This window comes from Molothrus aeneus, chromosome 6, assembly GCF_037042795.1.
Source record: "Molothrus aeneus isolate 106 chromosome 6, BPBGC_Maene_1.0, whole genome shotgun sequence".
NCBI classification, from domain to species: domain Eukaryota; kingdom Metazoa; phylum Chordata; class Aves; order Passeriformes; family Icteridae; genus Molothrus; species Molothrus aeneus.
The window spans coordinates 46,630,624-46,651,779 of record NC_089651.1 but is presented as its reverse complement, the minus strand read 5'-3'; the positions used below and the strand labels follow the sequence as shown (position 1 = coordinate 46,651,779).

At 41.2% G+C, this 21,156-nt stretch overlaps 1 protein-coding gene across 1 annotated transcript in view; it reads left to right on the top strand.

The window, feature by feature from the left end:
* Positions 1 to 21,156, top strand: part of CCDC88C (coiled-coil domain containing 88C) — a 96,568-nt gene that overhangs the window by 33,231 nt on the left and 42,181 nt on the right. Inside the window, exons 4-10 of the mRNA XM_066551852.1 lie at positions 4,585 to 4,654; positions 13,867 to 13,925; positions 15,531 to 15,614; positions 16,902 to 17,042; positions 17,739 to 17,923; positions 18,458 to 18,539; positions 18,997 to 19,155. Coding sequence (XP_066407949.1) covers positions 4,585 to 4,654; positions 13,867 to 13,925; positions 15,531 to 15,614; positions 16,902 to 17,042; positions 17,739 to 17,923; positions 18,458 to 18,539; positions 18,997 to 19,155 — 780 coding nt within the window. The remainder of the gene's footprint in view (positions 1 to 4,584; positions 4,655 to 13,866; positions 13,926 to 15,530; positions 15,615 to 16,901; positions 17,043 to 17,738; positions 17,924 to 18,457; positions 18,540 to 18,996; positions 19,156 to 21,156) is intronic.

Sequence of the window (21,156 nt, the reverse complement as noted above, 5' to 3'; positions counted from 1 at the left end):
AAGCTTGTGTTTGCTGGGTCTCTCAGCCATGAAAAGGATAATTTTACCTACTCCTTTCCTAGCAATTCATTCATTGCAAGAGCTGTTGGCACACTTAAATTGGGACTAAAAAAGTGCATCCAAGAATAATACCTTAAGACCATTTTATTCCATGCTGTTGTTGCATGTGTATTTTTAAGAAGCAAATACGTATTGAAGTATAGTATGGACCAAGGAGACTTTGTTCCTACAAAATTACAAGAGGCCCACTCTATCCTGTTACAGGTAAATAGAATGTTAATATGTGACCATGGAGATTGAGGCAGAGCTTCTGCTGCATCTCTGCTGAGGATCTGAGGCAAAGAGCAAACATCCCGTGTGGGTGATCTTGGAGGGATAAAAAGAGGATGTAGAATATGCCTCAGCACTCCAAGAATGATTAGAAACTTTCAGATGGAGGGAATGAATGTGTTTATTCATGCATTTAGTAAGCCTAAATGCTTAATTTGGTGCTTAGAATTTTATCCTTAATCTTGTATGGGTCTTGATTTTTCCTAAGGCCCTTGACTGTCTGAATCAATGTGGAGGAATTTTGGCTTTATTTTGTCTTAAGCTTCTTTTTAAAAAAGTGATTGCAAAGAGCTTTCAAATGTCAAGCAAGTTCATAGCAGGGGCTTAGACACCAGAAGGCTGCTGAGAGAAACAGAGCATTTATATTTATGTTTACCTTAGGATTTCTAGGTAACTCACTGATGTTTCTTGGTGTACCAGCCCTTGGTGCTTTCAGCAAAGCTTACCTCTGACTTGACAGTGTCCCTCTTGTTGCTGGGGCACCACGATTGTCCCAGCCAGCTTCAGGCTCCACATCTGTGTGAGCAAGCACAGCAGTCGAGGTCTGAACACCCAGTGTGACCTTCACTTGAAAAGCTCATGAGAATGGAGAGAAAAATACATTCATGAAAAAATATAGGGTCATGTAACTGCTTACTCAAACCTTTGTGGTCTTTATCTACTGAGTTTGAGTGCCTGGCTCAAGGAGTCTGAGACTTGGCTGCTGATCCTTATATTTTGTGATCATGGTGTTGGATGTACTACCTAGAAGTCTCCGGTTTTGCAACTGTTACTGCTGTCAAAAGACATTGGACAAACCTCCTCAAGCTTAAAATATCCTGATCTTTGGGTGAGGAGCATTTCAGAAACCTACAGGCACTGCACTGAGCACTGACAGGGCTTTGTTTTGATTCCTTAAATAACACTTCTGATACCAATATTATTTTTTCACAAACTGTAGTCTGAGGGAAGGTTGCTGACTTGCAGTAGCTGGCTTCTGAGTTGGTTAAGCTGTAAATCTGGCAACTCAGTTTCTAATGGTTTTAATAATCTGGGAAATTTTTACCATGTGTTGTTGTCCTAACCTTTACTGTTTTAACCAAGCTTTAGTTGTGCTGTAAAAATGATTCAAAGGCTTCTCACTGGAGGAATTAGACTTTTTGCTTGTACAGTTGCTCTCCAGGGTACTCTGGGTTGCTGTGGGCTATTTAAAATGTTTGAAAACCCTGCTTCCCTCTCCAGCAGCTCCTGCCTGGTTGTGTTGCCCCTAGCCATGCTGGTTGCTTGAGGCAGAAGGATATGCACACACCATGTCTGCCTCTGCTGCTGAGTCTTACAGCTGTGTTTGATTTCAAGCATAACATTTATATGTCATACAATAATGCAGCTTGCTGCTCCTGTGGGGAAATGGGTCATTTTATCTCCTATTTCTTTTTTTGTCCAGGTTAAGCCAATGCCCAGAGTAGCTGCATCCTGGGAGATGGTTGGGTCCACGGGGCCCTTTGGCTCTTAGTGCCAGCTCACAGGCTGGAAACAGCCCAGCTCCCTGCCTGAAGCCAGAGTTTGGCTTCATGTGGTCTTCAAGGAGGAATGATAAGATCTGAGGGGAGCTGAGAGGCCAGGCTGAAGCACAGCATTTTACTTGTGTAAAATGTTTTTATTGTGTAATAATCTGTGTTATTGCTGCTTCAGAGAAGGAAAACAAGAAAACATTGATAAATTATAGAAGTTGAAGAATTCCTGATTTGCTTTTAGGTGAGGACGATGTTAGTTCTATTTCCAGATGTGGGATTTTGGGCAATCAATCTGACACATGGTCACATTATCCCTGTCAGTCACTGAGTATCAGCTGAGTTTCACTAACTTTCTGGGATTTCAGTCTGGACAAAATCTGAGCTAAATTCATCAGTGTGGAGCTTTCCCTTGACATGTTTTATCTCATGCTTGTGGTTGTGTGAGTGGATGATTGGTTCACAGATGATAGTTTATTAAACTCAAGTAACTCTGTTTTTCTCACTTGCTTTCCTGAGCTTGAAAATGAAGAGCAGGGGCATTGACCTTCCTTTATAAAGTGTTGAGCTCTGCTGGTGAGCTGCACTGTAAGTTAGGTGTTATCATCACAGGCCCTAATCTGAAGGCAGAAGCTTTTAGAGTAATACAGATAATTATCTGTTTAAATATTTTACTTTAAAAATAAACAGGTCAGAGTATCACCTCTTGCAACAATCAGAATCTTTCAATCTGAATTAACAAATCACTCTTCCAGGCTTGGGGCCATTTCAGCTTCTATTCAGTGACTGTCAGATTCTTGCCAGAAGATACTGAGCTCAGACAATTACGAGAGAGTTCAGTCATGGTTGTGTCGGGTGGTATACTCAAATAATTTTGCGGGAGGAGCTCATGGGAATGTTAACAGCATAAAGGTTAGCAGTAATGTCTTTAGTTAAAAAGCTAGCGATCTGATGGTTACACAAAGACAATGCAAATTCCTTATGCATTCCTGCCTCAGTGCTGCTCCACGTGCTGGGTGACTGGAAGCAGAATTCTTTCTCTTTTTTGCCATGGAAATTGCTGGTTAAAGCTCAATACTTCAATATATGCAAAGTCTGATTTTTTTTGTTTAAAGCCTCAGTGCCATGCTGTGTTGTCATAGCACATGTTGCAGTCCAGCCATGTGTTCTTACATCCAATAGATTTTGCACCTGTTACAGTAAACAAAGTTTGTTTAATGTGTCTCAAATGCCCAAAATAGAAAATGCATTTGGCTAATGACTCAGTGAATGTTTGGTCTGCGGTAGCCAAGCTTCACATTACATAAAGGACTATAGAATCTTTTTCCTTAACAGCTCCAGAAATCCTATTAGCTGTGACACAGATATTTCTACTTTTTCCAACAAGGAGTGTGTTTTGGTATGGATCAGAAGAAAAAAATGAAATGTGTTCTGTCCAAAACATTTTTTAAAATATGCACTCTGATTGCTTATCAAAGGCTGCAGGCTCTCTGAATTATTTCCTCCTTCAATCAGGCTTAATTTTCCTCCTGTGGTATAACTTTAAAAGCAGAGAAATAACAATAGGTAGCGGGGAGGGGAAGTGTCTGGGTGAATGGGTGATTGTTTCAGGAAGTGTGTTACTTTGCTGCGCTGTGGTGCTTTTCCCCCTGGTCTGAATGCTTTGCAAGTATCAATGCATGTGCCCTTCCACTGGCCTGGGGGTAGTCTGGGAAGTGGAGACAAGCCGGAAAAAGGCACCTGCCAAACATTTGGTTGAGTTGTATCTGTGAGCTTTTGTTTCCTGAATCCCAGCACAGTGTTTCAGTAATACAACTGTTTTCCTCCCCATCTTTTTATGTGAAATAAAAACCCACCAGCAAAATGTTTTATCCAGATCATCACAAGTGGGGGTGCTGGAAACTGCAAGTCAAAGCTAACAACTGTACTGCTCTCCTCTTTGTTTCTGGGCTGCATGGCTGATTGTATTACTGTACAGAATCCCTTTTGCAATGTATTTATTTGAACAACTTCAAACATTTTGCCTGCCCCAGGGCTTGTAGCCTTTCTTCCCCCTTTAAGCCATTCTGTGATTTCAGAGCAGCTTCAGACAGATGATCATTAAAATGTTGAACCTGATGTACATCCCCTTTCTATCATCTCCCCCAAAATAAAATGACCCTTAAGTATGTAATGAACATAATTTAATTCTGTTTTACTCCTGATTAAAAACAATGCAAATAAATCTAGAACTTTATATCCAGCTTCTCTGGGCAGTGCCAGATGCCTGGTCAAGTGCTTTTCCCTACACCCACTTCCCCAGCCCATCCTTAAATTTTCAGACCCATGAAATAATTTCAGCAATTATTTGAGTTACTCAGACTTCACAGAGTGGCTTAGGTATGTTTGAACCAGCTGCATTTGTATGCCCTGAACCATGGCAGCAGCTGTATGCTGCACATCAGATGAATACAGGTCATGCCTGGGGTAGAGGCATGAATGATTGGTGTGCCTGGCATGGTCATGCATTTATCCTGATTAGTGCCATGGGACCCTTTAAGTTCCATATTAGCCATTGTTAAAAGAAGTGATTAGTGTATGTTAGCTGTGCAACCTGATGCTATCTTCAAATAGTGATGCTTCTCTCAAGTGGGGCTTCCTTTTGTGACCTCTGACCTAGCAGTATGTTAAAAGCTTTGTAACTGATGGAGCTTTGTATTCTTTGTGGTGGGATTGATTTGGATTCCTTCACACTGAAGTTTGTCTGTTGTTCTCTTTTGTTTAGGAGGTCCTTCAGCAGCTGATTGTAATGAATTTACCAAATGTTTTAATGATTGGCAAAGATCCTCTTTCTGGTGAGTAGTTCATTGGGTTGAGTTCTCCGTCCTCCTCCTCTGTAATACTAAATAAAGTCTGGTTTTTTGGGGTTTTTTTGTCTTCCTAAACAATGCTGTAATTCTGTTCTAATTTAGTAGGAAAACGCTTTAAAGAGTCCAGCCCTTAACACTAAACTATGTCCCTAAGCACCACAAATGTGTCTTTCAAATACTTCCAGTGATGGTGACTCAACCACTTCCCCAGGCATCCTGTTCCAATCCTTGACCACTGTTTCAGTTAGGAATTTTTCCTAGTATCCATAAGAGTATTCTTAAGCCTCCCCTGGTGCAACTTGAGGCCATTTCCTCTTGACCTATTGGTTGTTATATGGGAGAAGAAACCAACCCCCACCTTGCTACAACATCCTTTCAGGTAGTTGTAGAGAGCAATAATGTCCCTCAGAGCTTCCTTTTCTCCAGGCTAAACACCCCCAGCTCCCTCAGCAGCTCTGTGTCAGACTAATGCTCCAGACCCTTCCCCAGCTCCATTGCCCTTGTCTGGACACACTTCAGCCCCTCAATGTCTTTCTTGTGGTGAGGGGCCCAGAACTGAACACAGGATTTGAGGTGTGGCCTCAGCAGGGCCAAGGTGGTGTACAAGTACAGGGGGACAATCCCTGCCCTGGCTCTGCTGGCCACACCATTGCTGGCACAGGCCAGGATGCCATTGGCCTTCTTGGCCACCTGGGTACAGCTGGCTCATGTTCAGCTGCTGTCAGAGGGCACCCCCAGGTCCTTTTGCACAAGGGCCACTTTTAACCACTCTGTCCCCATCCTGTAGCAATGCCTGGGATTGCTGTTGATCCAAGGGCAGGACCTTTACTGCTTGGAACCTCATACCACTGGCCTCAGCCCATGGATCCAGCCTGTCCAGATCCCTCTGCAGAGCCTTTCTGCCCTCCAGCAGATCAACACTCCCACCCAGTTTGGTGCCATCTGCAAACTGACTGATGGTGGCCTTGATTCCCTTGTCCAGATCATTGATAAAGACATTAAACAGGACTGGCCTCAATACTGGGCACTGGAGAATCCCACTTGTGATTGGCCACCAGCTGAATTTAATTTTTTGGACTGAGAGTTGCTCCTAAGGGACTCTGGCAACCAGTCTCCTAAGCAGGCCATAATGCAAACATGATTTTTAGTAAATTGTATGTATTTGTAGGCAAACTACAAGTATTTGAGCATCTCTGAATCTCATAACTTTATGTATCTAGGATGTAACACTGAGGTATTTATATACCTGTACATTTAAATATACATGTGCATTTGCATGATGCATATGTAGGTGTGATGAGTGAGTTCTTGCCAAAGCCAGAAGAGCAGCTGTTTGTTTGTTTGAAAGTTGTGTCTCTTCACCCCTTACTGCAAGTGGCCCAGGATGCAGTCTGCTGTAGCACAAAGATGTGTTGTCCTCCAGGTGTTCTATGTGCCTGTATAATGAGTTTAGTTCTTGCTATATGCACACACCAGAGTCTTGCAGAATTGCCATAAGGTGTGAAGGAACTGTTGCAAATGACATGTGAGAAGAAATATAAATGAGAATGGAAAGAAAAATACATACATGAAAAAACCAGGAAGAAGTGAGGAAGAGAATGGACAAAAAGAAAAACATTTTTGTCTGACCATGTTGTTTAGACAGTGATATCTGTTGCACAAAGCATCACATCAGAAGTAGGGTGGAAGCCAGTAAGTTCATGTCCAGAGTCCAGTGCTTTTGGTGAGACAAAAGAAAGCCATTTAACCTGAAAATTGAGTTGACTTCTTTGAAACGCTTATCTGAAATGGAAAGTTTTGTTGCTGTGTTTCTTACTTTTTTTCTCTTTTTCCATGCCCATTCTATCTCTCCCTAAGTCCAGTGCTAGTGCCAAGGACATTGTATTTGTTTTTACCAAAGAAGGTAAACTGAATGAACCCTGTCAGCACTGATGGGGAATCACATGCTAATTAGCATCTCCAGAATAAACAAATGGCAGAAACCTTGGCAGAAGATTCTATTTTGCTGCTCTTAGGAGCTGACAAGTGCATATGTACAGAAAAGCATTTGTCAGAAAAGAATATTAGCCAATGTTGAATCACTGAATCTCATAGTCTTGGCACTTCTGTGTTAAAATCAAACTGAGAGTAAAAAATCCACTTCTTCATCAAGAGTTAATTGGGCTGTACAGGCTACTGTTATGGGGAAGGAAGAAAGTCAAAAGACAGGAGCTTTGTTCTTGTCCATCATAAGGGCAGTGGGCTCCTTAGCATCAGGAGTGCTTCTGAATAAAGTGTCTGGGCCAGCAAGGCAGTATCTCTGCTGGCTAATGTCAGTGGGAAAGGCTGGCTGGTTTCTTGTCACAGCCATTCCTGAGTGACAGCTGGCAGGAGACTCATAATGTGGTAAATACAGTTTTGGTTCCTGGGAAAATGCACATTTGAAAGCTGTCCTGTATTCAGCTATAATTTGCTATCATTGGCCTGCTGGCTTTTGTCAGCACCTCAGATCTCTCTTTGAGGAAAGTACCTGTGTCTCTTGTAGGGAAGACACTTGGTCATACATGTGTTGCTGTCTTCTAGATTCTTTAATTACAACCAAAAACGTTTCTTCTCTTTCTGAGATCTTTTAAAGAGTGGTGGTTTGGGGTTGTTTTTTTGTTTGGTTTTTTTGTGTTTTTTTTTTTTTTTGTTTGTTTGTTTTTTTGTTTTGGTTTTTTTTTTTTAGGGGGGTGTGTTTGGTTTTATTTTTAATGTGATCTTTCAAAATTGATTTTCCCCATTGCTGACTTACCACTGGCTTTATTTGGACAGAACATGAGAAGAAAGGATTAAAAAATATAAAAGTGTAACTTCTGGATTGTAATGTCTAAAACTGGTAGGTTATGTGTACCAAAAAAACCCAAATTTCCTGTCATATTATATAACAATTGTGGAGAACCAGTCCCAGCTTAGACACAACAGACTAGGTGGTGAGCAAAGGAAGACTCCAGATGTATGTGCTTTAAAGAATGTACTTAAGGAGGAGAGTGTCTGAAAAGCTCATCTTAATTTTAGTGTTGGTCAGGCATTCACTGGTAAGATGTGCAGGGGAAATGGTTAGAGAAGTGGAGAACTGGAACTTCCCTCAGGAAGAACCTGGCTGAGAGTTGATGGGAAGCTCAGAAAGGGGGAACAGGAATGAGATGGCTGAGGCAGAGGCAGTAAAGCTGATGCAAAAAGCTGAATGGAGGAATAGGCTGTGATGAGCAGTGTGAGTGATCACCAGGTGATGATGTCTTGGTTACTGTCTGTGCAGAGAGGAGTCAGAGGAAGGCAGGAACACTTGGGAGGGGAAAAACAAGGAAAACAAAGATATTCTCTCTCTCTTAGTGAGGCAGTGATGAAACCCCAGTTTTGCCTTCCTCATCCTGTAGCTAAGTTATCTCACTGAAAGGTCCCTCTTGATCAGAGGAAGAAGAATCAATTCCACGGTCACATTCCTGGAACAAATCCAGTATTGCTTTGTACTGTTTCAGCTGGGAAGGCTCTTAGTGACTGTATTGTCTCCACAGGTCCAAGACCAGAGAGCCATTAGATGTGATGCACTGTGTACAATTTCAGTGACTTATTTCTTGTAACAAGCCCATGTGATGTTTTGTTATGCATGCTTTTCAGGAATTTTACTTTTGCCTTCTAAAATACAGCCAAAAGGGTGTTACAGGCATTAAATGATAAACTGAACAGCTCTGAGGCTGTGAATGCTGTTCTTGCTATTTAGCTTCCATTTGGCACTCACCAGTTGGGACTGCTGAGGGCTTCTGCAGCTCTGCTTTGAACATGAGATTATTGGAAAAACAGAACTACCATTACAAAAAATGCAGTAGCACTTGGGCTTTTGCATAGGAAAAGGTACATGTCTGCTGGGTTTATGAGCTTTATTTACTTGCTTTCATGTCCTCTAAACAGTTCCAGGTCATGGCAAATTTGCCTACTTTATTTGTCTAAGAGCATAAAAATAGCAGAAATATTTGTTAGAAGATGAAGGCTTGACTCTAGAATATAGGGAGCTAAAAATAAACTTGGAAGTTTAATTAAAGGATTTAAAAAATTTTCCCAGGAATTTGACTTGCAGAATGATGCAGCTGATGTCAGAGGATTTATTCTCTTCACTGCACTGTGTGGTAGACAGCTATTACCATTAAATTTCCTCTTTTGAGTTTCTGTCTCTTCTCAATTCTTTTTCTTGCTGAACAGCTTTTTCAATTCATTACTGCACCACAAATCCCCCTGTGTTCAATAAGAGAATCATCAGCCTACTTATCATCTATGACATTACTGTAATCACTTTTTCATATTATGTCTGGTTTTAGCATGCCTTATAAATGGCCACTCATTCATGTGGCCACATGGGGAATATATCAGTAATGGTTGGGAACCTCCATTTTGATGCATTTTAAAATTTCTCCATTTCTAGACATTCTTAGTTTTACACAGCTAGTGAGTGTACTTGGAAATGTATGGCAGTTAATCTTTTGGAACAGACATAATCATGAGGGTAGAGAGATTTTAGCTTGTTTAAGATCAAGGATGGAAATGAGGTTTTACTTGCCTAAAATAGTCTCATTTCTGTCCCTTCAGACAACTTTGCTATTTATATACGCTTTTCAAATCACATGTTAAGTTTGTGAATGGGAGGACCCCGAAGTCCCTGCTAACAAGTGCCTATAGAAATCTAGTTTTCATTAAAATTGTAAAAGTCTACTCTCACTTGGGTATGTTTCATGTATGGTTTCCTTCCTCATTTTGTTTCACAGTCCTCCAGAGGCACAACGGTTCATAAAATACCACGTTTATAACAAAACACTGCCTCAATAGTGTAAATTTAGCATTCAAACTTTTCTCACTGAGAATCTTGCTGGAGTGGGGAAAAACAGCACTTGCATATTTCACCCTCCCCACATTCTCTGCACACCCTCCAGCTGTATGTGTGGCACTCCCTTTCCTGTGCTGGATGGAGTAACATCAGAGTAGAAATATGGAGAAACTGGAAGCACATGCCCAAAATTGCACTTACTCAGACCCTCTTGTTCCTATTTCCTCTGATTATCTTCCTATCCCCCCCCATTTTTATCATTGTTTGTGTTCTCTCTGTACCTTGATCCTCCTGTTTTTGTTGTTGCATCTCCTAATCCTTGTGCCCGCCTTCTCCCTGAGTGCTGCCATCTGTTTCCCAGCCTCCAGCCCCATGAGAGCAGAGGGATCTTCTGGCTCTGGCACAGGGAGGCTCCCAGGCTGCACAAGTGGTGTCTGGGCTTTCCCTGCCTTTATTTTCCAGGAAACCTGCTGGCCCTCTCTCATGGCTGGGAGCAGATGGGCTTTCTGCAAATGCTCCAGGTGCCTGGCTGGCTCCCTTGCAGCACAAACACGGGGCCTGAGAGATCTGCCCTGGAATTTTAAGAAAAGGAATAATAATAAAAAAATGTTTATTTCTTAATTAGCACTTTTCTGTTTAAGAGATAGTTTGACTCTTGTCCGTTTTTCTTGTGGATACCTCTCTGCAAGGAACTACCCTAGACTGAAATGTTTGTGTCCCAGGTCTCAGGAGGACAGTGTCTTGGTAAGATCAGCTGATAAGCATGAGGACACTCAGCAGACTTTCTTCCCAGCTGTCTGGGAAGGATTTGTGGCATCCCAGCGAGCCAGCACAGGGGAGACAGCACATTCCTGCTTATGAGATTGCACAAGGAACTTTACCATCTTATAAATAGGCACAAATCAAGCTTTTTGAAAAATATGAGAACTGTTTAGAAGGCATGATTGAATCAGGGATGAAGGTCACTTGCCTTTCTTTAGCATTCATTGTAGGACAGAGGCACTGTCTGGAATGTAGAACTTCACTCCAGCACTCTGTAGTACTCCTAGAAGTACTTCTGACTCACTTTGTCAACCTGGGCATTCCACTCAAGTGTGTGGTAGCTCAGCTCTCCTGTGGGTGAGATGAAAGGGCAGAGGAGTAATTAATTCCTTCCTGGCTTGTTTTGAAGTTTAATTGAAAACTCTCTCTGAAGCACTTTAGGTTGGTAGAGAGGTTTTTCATACTCGTACCCTGTTTTTGCTAACAATCTTCTGTAAATAGTGTTATTCTACAAGGCTTTAAAATGTCCTTCAAACCTAGCTTGAGAATGAGTGATCTGGGAGTGCCTTTATGTCAACAAACTGTCTCCTCCCCATGGGAAACAACTTCTGAATGAAAGCCCAAGGAATGGAACTTTCAATCACACATGATCTTCTGAAACACTTGTGTGGCCTTAGAAGTGCTTCTAGTGGGTAGTACAGACTCACTTTTATTACATGATGTAGCTTGTCTGCAAGCATAGAAAAATTTATTGAAAAGGAGACCTTGGAATAATCCTGACTGCTAAATTTTCTCTGCAAGCTGCCAGGGGAGAGAGAGCAGACTGCCAAATGCTCTGTTTAAAGCATTAAGAAACTAGTAATTAATGATAATCTCAAGTCTTAACTTCTCACTCTTTTCTATAAAAGAGCTTGTCCAAGCTTTCCAGATTGTCCATCCCTGCTATGGATTGCCATGTCTGCCTCCACTTCACTTCCTCATGGGAGGACTGGAGTGGGGTAAGGTCTCACTCAAAGTGACTTCACTATTTCCAGGCAAGGTCAGTCCCTGTTGGGGTACCAGGGCTGACCTTGGTAAGTTACTTTGCTGTAATAGCCAAAGGTGTTTCACATCACAGGGTCATGCAGCAACACCAATGCCCATCTTTACCTCACTGAGAAAATAGCAGAGCCTTGGTGCAGAGAGGTAGGATGTGGTTTGAATGGCTTTAAGTAGCTCACTTGTCTTTAGGATGGTATAGGTGCTGTCACAGTTGGGAAGTTGCCCTGGTGTTTCCTAAAAAGAGTAATTTCATGTCATTGTGCTCACCCCAAGGAGAATTGGGATGCTGTGGTGCACACATTGGAATTTATGGTTGACAGATGAAGGTGCCCAGAGCACCCAAGGGTTAGATCTTGTGTCTGGCATGATCCAGAGCAAGCAGTCTGACTCCTTCAATCTCTCCATGGAGATGTTCTGCCTCAGTAAGTTTAGGTCAATGAGAGACATGCTCACATCGCTTGGTCTCCATAACTTAATGACTGGATTTTGTATCCCACAGGCATGCTCTGTATTTAGTACCTGGTCTGTATTGCTTCAAAGCTGATGTAGAATGAAACTCAGTGCTGAAATTACTGAGAACTCAGTTTCTTTAAAAAATACCTTCTGACCAAAGTAATAGTCTCCCAGTAGGGCCCTCAAAGGAATTGTTCATGAAGTAACAGATTTTTTTTTTTTTTTTTGCTGTTGGTGAAGGATTTGTGTCATTGTCTATGCTTAAGATTCTGTTATTGAGATTCCTACAGAACAATCAGACTTTCACAGACTGAAATGGAATTTGTAAATTAAATTGTAACTTTTCAGGAAAGAGGAGGCCTTGTGTGCTGCTGCATACGGGGAGAAGAGTAAGAATGATTATATGTCTTTCAAAACCAGTTTTCAAATATTCTGCAGGGGAATAAGCTCATATTTGCAGGGTGAAGTGTGAGCTAGCATGTCTTAAAGATGGCTGTTTCTATTGAGGAGAAGAATTTCTGCTTGCAAAATCTTAATGGTTACTAATGCAGGACCTGGATATTGAGAATTGTAGTGTTCATGCATACAGTCTACTGATGATTTTTGTAGGGCATTCTTGAGACATTATAAAGATGAACATATGTAAAAGTTGTTGAAAATTTTGTAGGTATGTTTAAAGACTGGTTTAGGACGTTTGTGTGCCCGGAAATCAGGAAACAAGTTACTTCCTAAGCTGCCTGCACGTGGCTGTGCTGGCTTGCAAGGTTGTGGGAATGGCAGAGCCCCTGTGGTAATTTAGGTCAGTGCCTTTGTGCAGCTGTGGGGCTGTGGCAGCTTAATTGATGAGTCAGATTAACTCCCCTTCCCTGGCCTTGGGTCCTGCACATGCCTCTGACTTTCTGCCAGGGCAGCCTCACAAGGGCATGGTGTTGGTGGAGGAGCACAGTTGCACTCAGAAATTAGTATCTATTTAGTGATAGGAGCAATTGAGTACCCAATTAAATCAGGGTATAAAATGACATGTTAGTCCCACAATTACACACTCAAAAAGAATGCAAATATGTAGGGATGAGAGAAATGTGTATGTGGCCTGTTTTGTTTCTTTGTTTCTCTTTCCTCATCTTCCCCCAGTATGGATGAGGACAGGCTTTTCCTGAACCTAGCTCTGTAAAGATGTTTTATTTTCTCATTGAAACTCCTTGCCTTCCTTTTGCCCTCTTTGTCTTGCCCTTTCTCTAACCTTGACATAGATAATTTCCTTCACCATCCAACAATCCACATAAATTTTGTTGAAACAAGCTGGTTCTAAGCTGCACCCGTTCCCCTTGAGGAACTTGAGGCTTTCCCTCTGCTAACAGTGGGGAATGGCAGGCAGGGCTGCTGCTCACAGCAGGATTCCCTGCAGCAGCAGCAGGGCTGTGTCTCCTCTCCCCAGGGCTCCCAGCATATGGTCAGTGTCCCTCAGCCATCCCTCATTCTCTGCCCTCTTACCACATGGGGTTTAGCTTCAAAGTGTGAACAGGCTTTGATGCACAACAGGCAGAACTTATTTGCTGCAACGTCTATCTCAGAGAGAATTCATATGCACAGAATGGTATTCAGCTTTGGGAAGTCTGACTGGCAACTGTTTTACAGAAGAATTTAGGGCAAGTTCTTTGTGAGTAACCCTCCTTTGCCTCGCCCATGATGTTTTTGTTTTATTTTAATGGGGTTTTTTGGAAGGGGGAGAGCTGTTGGTGGTTTGCTGGTGTTTTTTGCACCCTTATTAATCACAACACAAGAGACAAGTACTGGTCATATGCATTGAACTATTTAAAGTAATTTTTTTGTGATGTATTGATCAGAAAAGCCCTAGAAAATTATAGGTTAGGATAGCATATCAAGTGAAAAAATGTCTTGCTGGATTTGGGATTTTAAACTAATCTATGACTGTACTGTTGAATAGAAAATATGGTAACTTTATAACAGGCATATATATATATATATATATATATTGTTCAGGCACTTGTTCAAAGGTCTTTTTGTTTTAGGCACGTATTTTGGAGAGGATCACTTGCAAGTACTTATCTGTTATACATATGTACTGATGACTTTTTTTCCTCTCCAGGTAAAAGTATGGATGAAATCAAGAAGCTGCTGTTGTTGGTTCTGGGATGTGCTGTGCAGGTGATAATTCATGGAAATTAAGATTTTTTTGAATCTGTTTTTTTTTCCTGGAATGAGAAAATCTGCCCAAAGATCAGTGCTGTATGAACAAATCTTGAGCTCAAGGCAGCTCATGAGCTAAATTGTGAGAAACACAGTATGTGAAGGAAAGAAATGCAGGGGAGAGGAAGCACATTGTGTGATAGCAGTAGCCTCAATTTGTTGCCAGTGCTTAATCAGACACAGGATGTGTACTTTTAAACTTCCATAGCACAGTGGGACGAGATAAGTTTTGAACAGTGTTCTTGATATCAAGATTATTGTTGGTTTATTTTCTTATTCTTTTAAAATATAAAGTGGAACAGTACATGTTAATGCCAAACAAATAGTTTAACAAGTCTAAACATTTGTTTAATGAATCATAATTTTATTTGCACAATATTTTGATATAATATTATGTGTTGAAAAGACCAGATTAATAGATACTTTGTATATTAGTGTGGGGATCTTGATGTGACATTTGTTTAAATAAATAGAGAGACAATGTATATGGCAAACTCTGGAGAAATGCACAGCAGTTACCAGATAAAGAAATCAGTGTTCTGCCCACCAAACCTCTGAGGCAGTAAACAATGGCCTTGTTGCAGGCAGGCCTTTGCTGATAATTGACCTTGTTTGTAGATCTGTCTTGTGGGTTTGCCCTGCCTTGGGACACTTACCCTGCTCAGCTATGTCAGCTCAATTATGTCAGGGTAAAGCTGTCTATGTATTGCTGCTCTGACCTATGTTAGTGTTGCATGGCAGCACAAAGAATTATTTTGGCTGCTGAGCATCCTCAGTCCTCATTTGCTGGTCTGAGGTTCTTCCCAAGGAAATAAATGGTTGAGTCTCAGAACCAGGCCCAGAAGGACACTGTAAATGAGTTTAAAAGCACCCTTTAAAATACTGCTTAAGTTCTTCACAGTGCAGTGTTGTTACTAGGAGGCAATAACGTTCTTAGTGCACAATCACAGATAGAGAGATAGCAGATGTCTGCCTCTTCTAAAGCCTTAAGTAAAAGATTTACTAAAATCTGTTTGTCTGAAATGTCACTCATTTTTATCCAGAATGTTTCTTGTTTTTTATCTAAAGCATATGTTGATTTATTCCAACAAACAAAACTGAATGTTGATGTAAATAGTATCTAAAGTGATGCATCTCTTTTCATTGCCAAAATCAAACAAAATGCAAACAACAAGGCAGACAGGTTAAATGACGCAGTGTAAATGAAGGTTTACATTTGTGCAGCTCCATTAATGAAGCTGTGATGATTTCCTCTGGCTGTTTCCCCACCTCTTGATGACATTGCATGTTGAACTTGTTTTTAAGAGCAAAATCAGCCATTTAACTTAGCCTTGATTGTACTGACTAAAAAGTTTAAATAATTTAATGCATAATTTGGTTCATGTTCCATATGGAGCAGTGAAGTGTTATACGTTCTAGTGTGACAAAGTGTAGATCTTGAACAGTTTTTTATTGGCAATGTAGGTTGTTTGAGTTCAGTGTTTTTTAAAAATTTAAATGAAAAATGAAGCAGTAAGTTTTAGGGTATGTAGCACTGTTTCAGGGTATGCTTTCTTTTAACAGTGTGAAAGAAAAGAAGAGTTTATTGACAGAATAAAACAACTGGATATTGAAACCCAAGCTGCCATTGTGTCACACATTCAAGAGGTAGGATTCTTAGTATTGTCTATTTTGGTGTTGTATCTCTCTCTCCCTTGACTTAGCAGGATTTTTTTTGCTATAAATTGTTAATGCTTGGAGTTTCACAATGGATACATAAATTTCCCAAAAAAGAAAATTAAATATGCTGCTGCACTCAAACTGTAAGATGAAAATTATTAGTGTTGGGATCATTGCTTGGCTCAGTGGTCTTTTAAAGAGATGCAGTGGTAAATGCCTTGCTTGCTACTTATAGGTTATGCAGAAGGAGTTGTTGTAAGGATCCATGTGCAATAGTGACAAAATCTATGTGTGTCTTAGAAAGCTGCACATTCCCCAAGCCCTGTGGGAGGTGACACAGCCTGCCTAGTGACTTCCTTCAGACAGTGGCCTCTGAGCTAGATGGTCTTGAAGAGGTGAAATTGGACATATGCTCTGTGTAAAAAGGTGTTTGATCCAATGACAAACACTCTTGGGTTTCTAAGGCTTCAGAAGAAGGCATGACTTACTAAAGAATACAGAAAGTTTCTTATTTTGGTGAGCCAAGTGGAAGTGGCCCTCACTGGGAATATATGCTGACTGTTCCCAGGTGTCAGTGCATGCAGGTGTAGAAAGCCTGGTACACTCAAATTTGAGGAACAAATAGGGAAAGTCTTAAGACAGGAACTTTTTTCTTAACATTTAAAAAATAGTTCATTTTTTAGGAAAGAAAAGAAATCGTGATGAGTTAAGCACATGGTTGTAACAAAAGCTGGAACAGTCATTAACTGAGCTTGAGAGATGTGCCTGATGTTTCTGCTAAACGATTCAGATTAAATCAATTTAGGTAGGGTAGCAGTTGAAAGATACACTGCTGGCAGCAACCAGAGGTTTTTCTGCAGCTGATATAGCTCCTCCCAGCTGTATCAGCTGCAAATTGCAAATGCATTGATATCAGGGGTTCTTCTCAGTAATGCTCAGTGTGGGATTAGTCCCCTAATTAGTCCCCTCTGTGTGGAAATCACCTCTGGGTCAATAAGACAGCTGCACACTTCTAATATGTGAGTGCACATACCATTGATCATAATATTTATCTTTCAGAAATCAGACATAATAATTATTAAAAATGGAAATACCAAAAATTTCTGGGTAGTGCTAGAGTTACAGTAGTTGCATTTATTATTTGCAGCCTGGATTTGGTAAAAAGAATATGTTTTTTAATTTATGGGTAGAAGAAATGGGGGGATGATGCAGATACGGTGAACAAATTTTCAACTCAACCAGTGGAAAGACATACTTTTTTGTTCCTACTCCTAGGTGACTCACAATCAGGAGAATGTCTTTGACTTGCAGTGGCTGGAGCTCCCAGATATGGCCCCAGAAGAACTAGAGTCTCTCTCCAGGAATATGGTTTTCCACCTCAGGAGGCTCATTGATGAGAGAGATGAATGCACAGAAGTATGAGGACATATCTCTCCCATACAGAGCTCATGAGAAGCAACAGTTGTGGGCTCCATTCCTTCTCTTGTGTCTTGTTTGTGCACTAGGTTTCTATTTCTTCTGGACCTTTCTACTACACCTCTGAAAATTTGTAGAAAGATTTTGACTTTTCCATTGATTGTTGTGTAAGCACTAAGATGTGGTGAAATGATTGGTAAAGAGCAGTTGAGCAGTGTCTCCATGAAGTGGAGACCAAATGTCTCTGCATGCCTGTCCAGTCATTCAGGCAGTGCTTGCTAGTCTCTCCATTGGCATCTAGCCATTGGGCTCCATTGTCTTCTCTAGGTTTTGTGATTCATCAATTCCTTTCCCTTCAGATCTCTGGAGAAACCTTGTCCTCTTCTTTAGGCTGTTAATCTTCTGTCATGCTTTTGACTGCAATTGTGTTAGTTAAAACTGTTAGTTGTTACAGGTTTGTATGAATTCTTCAAGGGAAACAGACTACTTATTTTGAGCATTGGAAGGGGAATGTTTTAGTGGTTGGAGCATAGTGGAGATTCCTTTCCTCTTCTGTGAAACCTTTACTCCTGGCTGTCTCTTGAATTCTGTATCATGCCAGATGAGTAATTTCCCAAATAATTTTTAGGTATTTTTAAAACAATGTATAAATACACCATTTATCTCTTGGAACAACATAGTTTTCTGTATTTCCAGGTCATTGTAGATCTCACTCAAGAAAGAGATTATCTGCAGTCTCAGCAACCACCAAGCCCTCTGAAAGTACCAAGTCCAGATTCTTCACCAAACCCTGCAAACCCTCTTTCTAATGAAGAAAAGCAGCACCTTGCAGTTGAGCTGGCAGACACAAAGGCTAAATTGAGAAGAATCCGTCAGGAGCTGTAAGTCACCATTATTTTGTGCTTCTAGAGAGACGTGCATATTAAGTCTTGTATATCCTGAAAGTGCAGGAGCTTGTTGGCTCCAATACACTGGCTTCCATAGGAGCTCTCAGAATCACACCTTTCAAATCAGAGCAGTAGGAAAGTAGTAGTGTGTTCCATCTTTTCTTCTTTCATAATTGGCCTTTAAATGTAGAGTGATGGCTACTTCCATTCTTCTTTTTGTGTCTCATCTCTCTCTTCCCCCCTTCAAAATACCAGCTGCTAGCTCTGCTTTTTAACTTGAAGTGGAAGCTATCTATGACAGCCTGTGTACCAATGAGATTTGAACACAGAAACTTAGTATAAAAACAGGGTTGCAAATTTGGATCCATGATATGTGTATAGTATCATGAGAAAATGATGAAGCTGTCATAACAAAGAATATGTTAGGAGATTTTTCTCTTCCTTTACAGATTCCTGGCAGTGTCCATATAATCAATATTGTTTTAGGAAAGAAAAAAAAATTACTAAGATTTTTCTAATCCTTTTCAGGGAAGAGAAGTCTGAGCAGCTTGCAGATTCTAAACATGAAGTTGAGCAGCTCACCCTAGAGCTGCAAAAAATAAAGCAAGAGGTGAGATGGGCTCTTTTTATTGTGACAATTTTCCCTATTAAAAAAAAAAGCCTGTTTCAATGTGAGGCTAAAATTACTACTATGCCTGTTTTATAATGAGGAAATCAACTTAGTCCAGAAAGCTGTTTAAAGATTATGGTTGTGGCATAGCAGTGCTATGCTTCCCACTTAACTGGTGAGAGCAGTCTCATCTGTTCAGCTTGCAAATAGCCTAGTAGCGCCTGAAGCTTATGCAGCATCAGGCATGCTGCATCAGGCATAGTAATGTCAGAGGTCCAACAGGCTGAAGAACCTCTCTGTCTTGTAAAGAATTTACTGGCTACTAGGAGAATTCTTACTCCTTAACCAGAGGAATACTGTTTGTTTATGCTTACAATCAGTAAGTAAATACAAAAAATAACGTTCCAAGTACACGCTTAAAAGTATTTAGATTTTTCTCCCTGCTTATCCTTCACAGAACATGCACCTTGCCTCAGATGCTCGCTCTGCCCGAGCCTACAGGGATGAGCTGGATTCCCTGAGAGAGAGGGCAAACCGTGTGGAGAGACTGGAGATGGAGCTGGTTCGGTGCAAAGAGAAACTTCACGATGTGGAGTTCTACAAAGCCCGTATGGAGGCAAGTGAAAATTCAGAGAAAGATTTGCGGAGTAATTCTTAATGTTTGGCTTTTGTTGTGTTACTGGTTCATGTGTCATTTGTCATTGAGCTGACTGTAGCAGAACATCAGAGCAGGTAGAAGTTTCTTAACACACATTGTAGCTATTGACTGAGCATTATTAAAACTTCTTTCAGTAGAGGAAGTACTTGGTGCACACAAAATAAATGCCCTTAGTTTTAAAGAACTCTGCTTAGTTCAGCATTATGTGGCTAAACAGGACAGACCTTTTCTGGAGTCCAGATCTTTAGTTTAGCTCTAGGTAAATTCTCTCTGTTCCAAAGTTGTTCCTTGGACAAACATTTTAAATAGCATTTCTACGTTAGTTTAGTGAATGTCTGGGTGTTTTTCCTTAGGGTTTTGGAGCAGATGCAACTGTTAAGATTTTTAAGGATGACCTCAGATGACAAATTCTAGCAACCCCTTTTTGCAACTGTTACTTGTAGTAGAAAGGAGAAAAAATTTGGATCCTCCCTAGTGTCATAAGTGGGGTATGTCAATGAGAAGTGTGTGGTTTTGTTCCAGTAGTAATGTCAGTTGCTTAGTCACCTGCAGCTATGCCCATCCTGGAATTATTAATTGAATTAGGTTGCAAAAGACCTTGGAGATCATCTGGCCAAACTCATTGGCTCAGCATGGCTGATGTTAAATTTAGGTAGGACCGCTCTTACTTTCTGTTCTTTCAGTTCTTTGAGGAATTCACACCAAAACTCCCAGTAATCCACATACAAAACACTTCAGCCAAGGTCAAATAAATGTCCAGGCTGCTGAACCAAATGGAGGTTCAGTAATTGACAGCCTCACTATAATTAGGTAAAATTCCATGTCTGAGGTAAAGAGTAATGTTGCCAGGCCTCTGGCTGAGAGCACAGACCTTATTTTTCTGCTCTATAAACTCTACTTTGTAGGTTATTTTTTTCCCCTTCTTTAACCTAAGGGGGCAACTAGCTGCTGCTTCTTATGAATAGGTTCACTAAAATGGATGGTTATTAAATGTAGTAATAGACTACAAAAGCCTGTCCTGCCTCTCAGTAATTCCCAGTTTGCATTAGGAAGAGTGAAGCTCTGCCTCTCTCTGTTTTCCTCCCTCAGGCTGGCAAATCAGTCATGCTCTGCCCTGGCACACTGGCTATCAGTGAGCCATCCTGGTGTTCCCCTTCTGGCTGTGCACTGGAGGTGCTTAGCTGTGCCTGCTGCTCAGATCATTTACCTGGAGCTCGGAGAGGAGATGTTGTGTCCCCTCATTTGAGATCAAGGGAGTAGCTTTCCTGATTGTCCCAGAGCCAGCAGTTTCCTGGACTGCTGTGTTCATGTCCTGCACTGCTAATCTTGCTTAACATAGCATTCAGTTAAGAGACCTTCACATTAGTTTCAAATTTCTTCTAACTCTCCTTGCTCTCTCTTCCATCCTGTCAGTTTTTGGTGGAACTGCAGAATGTCAGAGATTAGTGCTGGCTCTCCAGGGATACGTACCTCCCTGCATTACTGTCATGGTTTAATGCCAGCCAGCAGCCAAGCCCCTTGCAGCCACTAACTCACTCCCCACCAGTGAGATCAGAGGGTGACTTGGAAGGGTAAATGCTGGAGAACTCATGGGTTTAGATAAAGATGGTTTGGTAGGGAAAGCAAAAAGCACACCAAGGAATTAATTCACTGCTTCCCATGATGGGCAGGCAAGTGTTCAGCCATCTCCAGGAGAGCAGAGCCCCATCACATGTAATGGTGACTTGGAAAGTGAAACACAATCACTCCAAATGTCCTCCCCTTCCTTCTTCCCACTTTATATACTGATGCATGATGCCATATGGTCTGGAATATCCCTTTGGTCAGTTTGAGTCACCTGTCCTGGCTGTGTCTCCTCCCAGTTTCCCATGCACCCCCAACTGCCTTGCCATCATGGCAGCACAGAAAGCAAAAGAGGCCTTTGCTCTGTGTGAGCTCTACTCAAAAATGACAAAAACA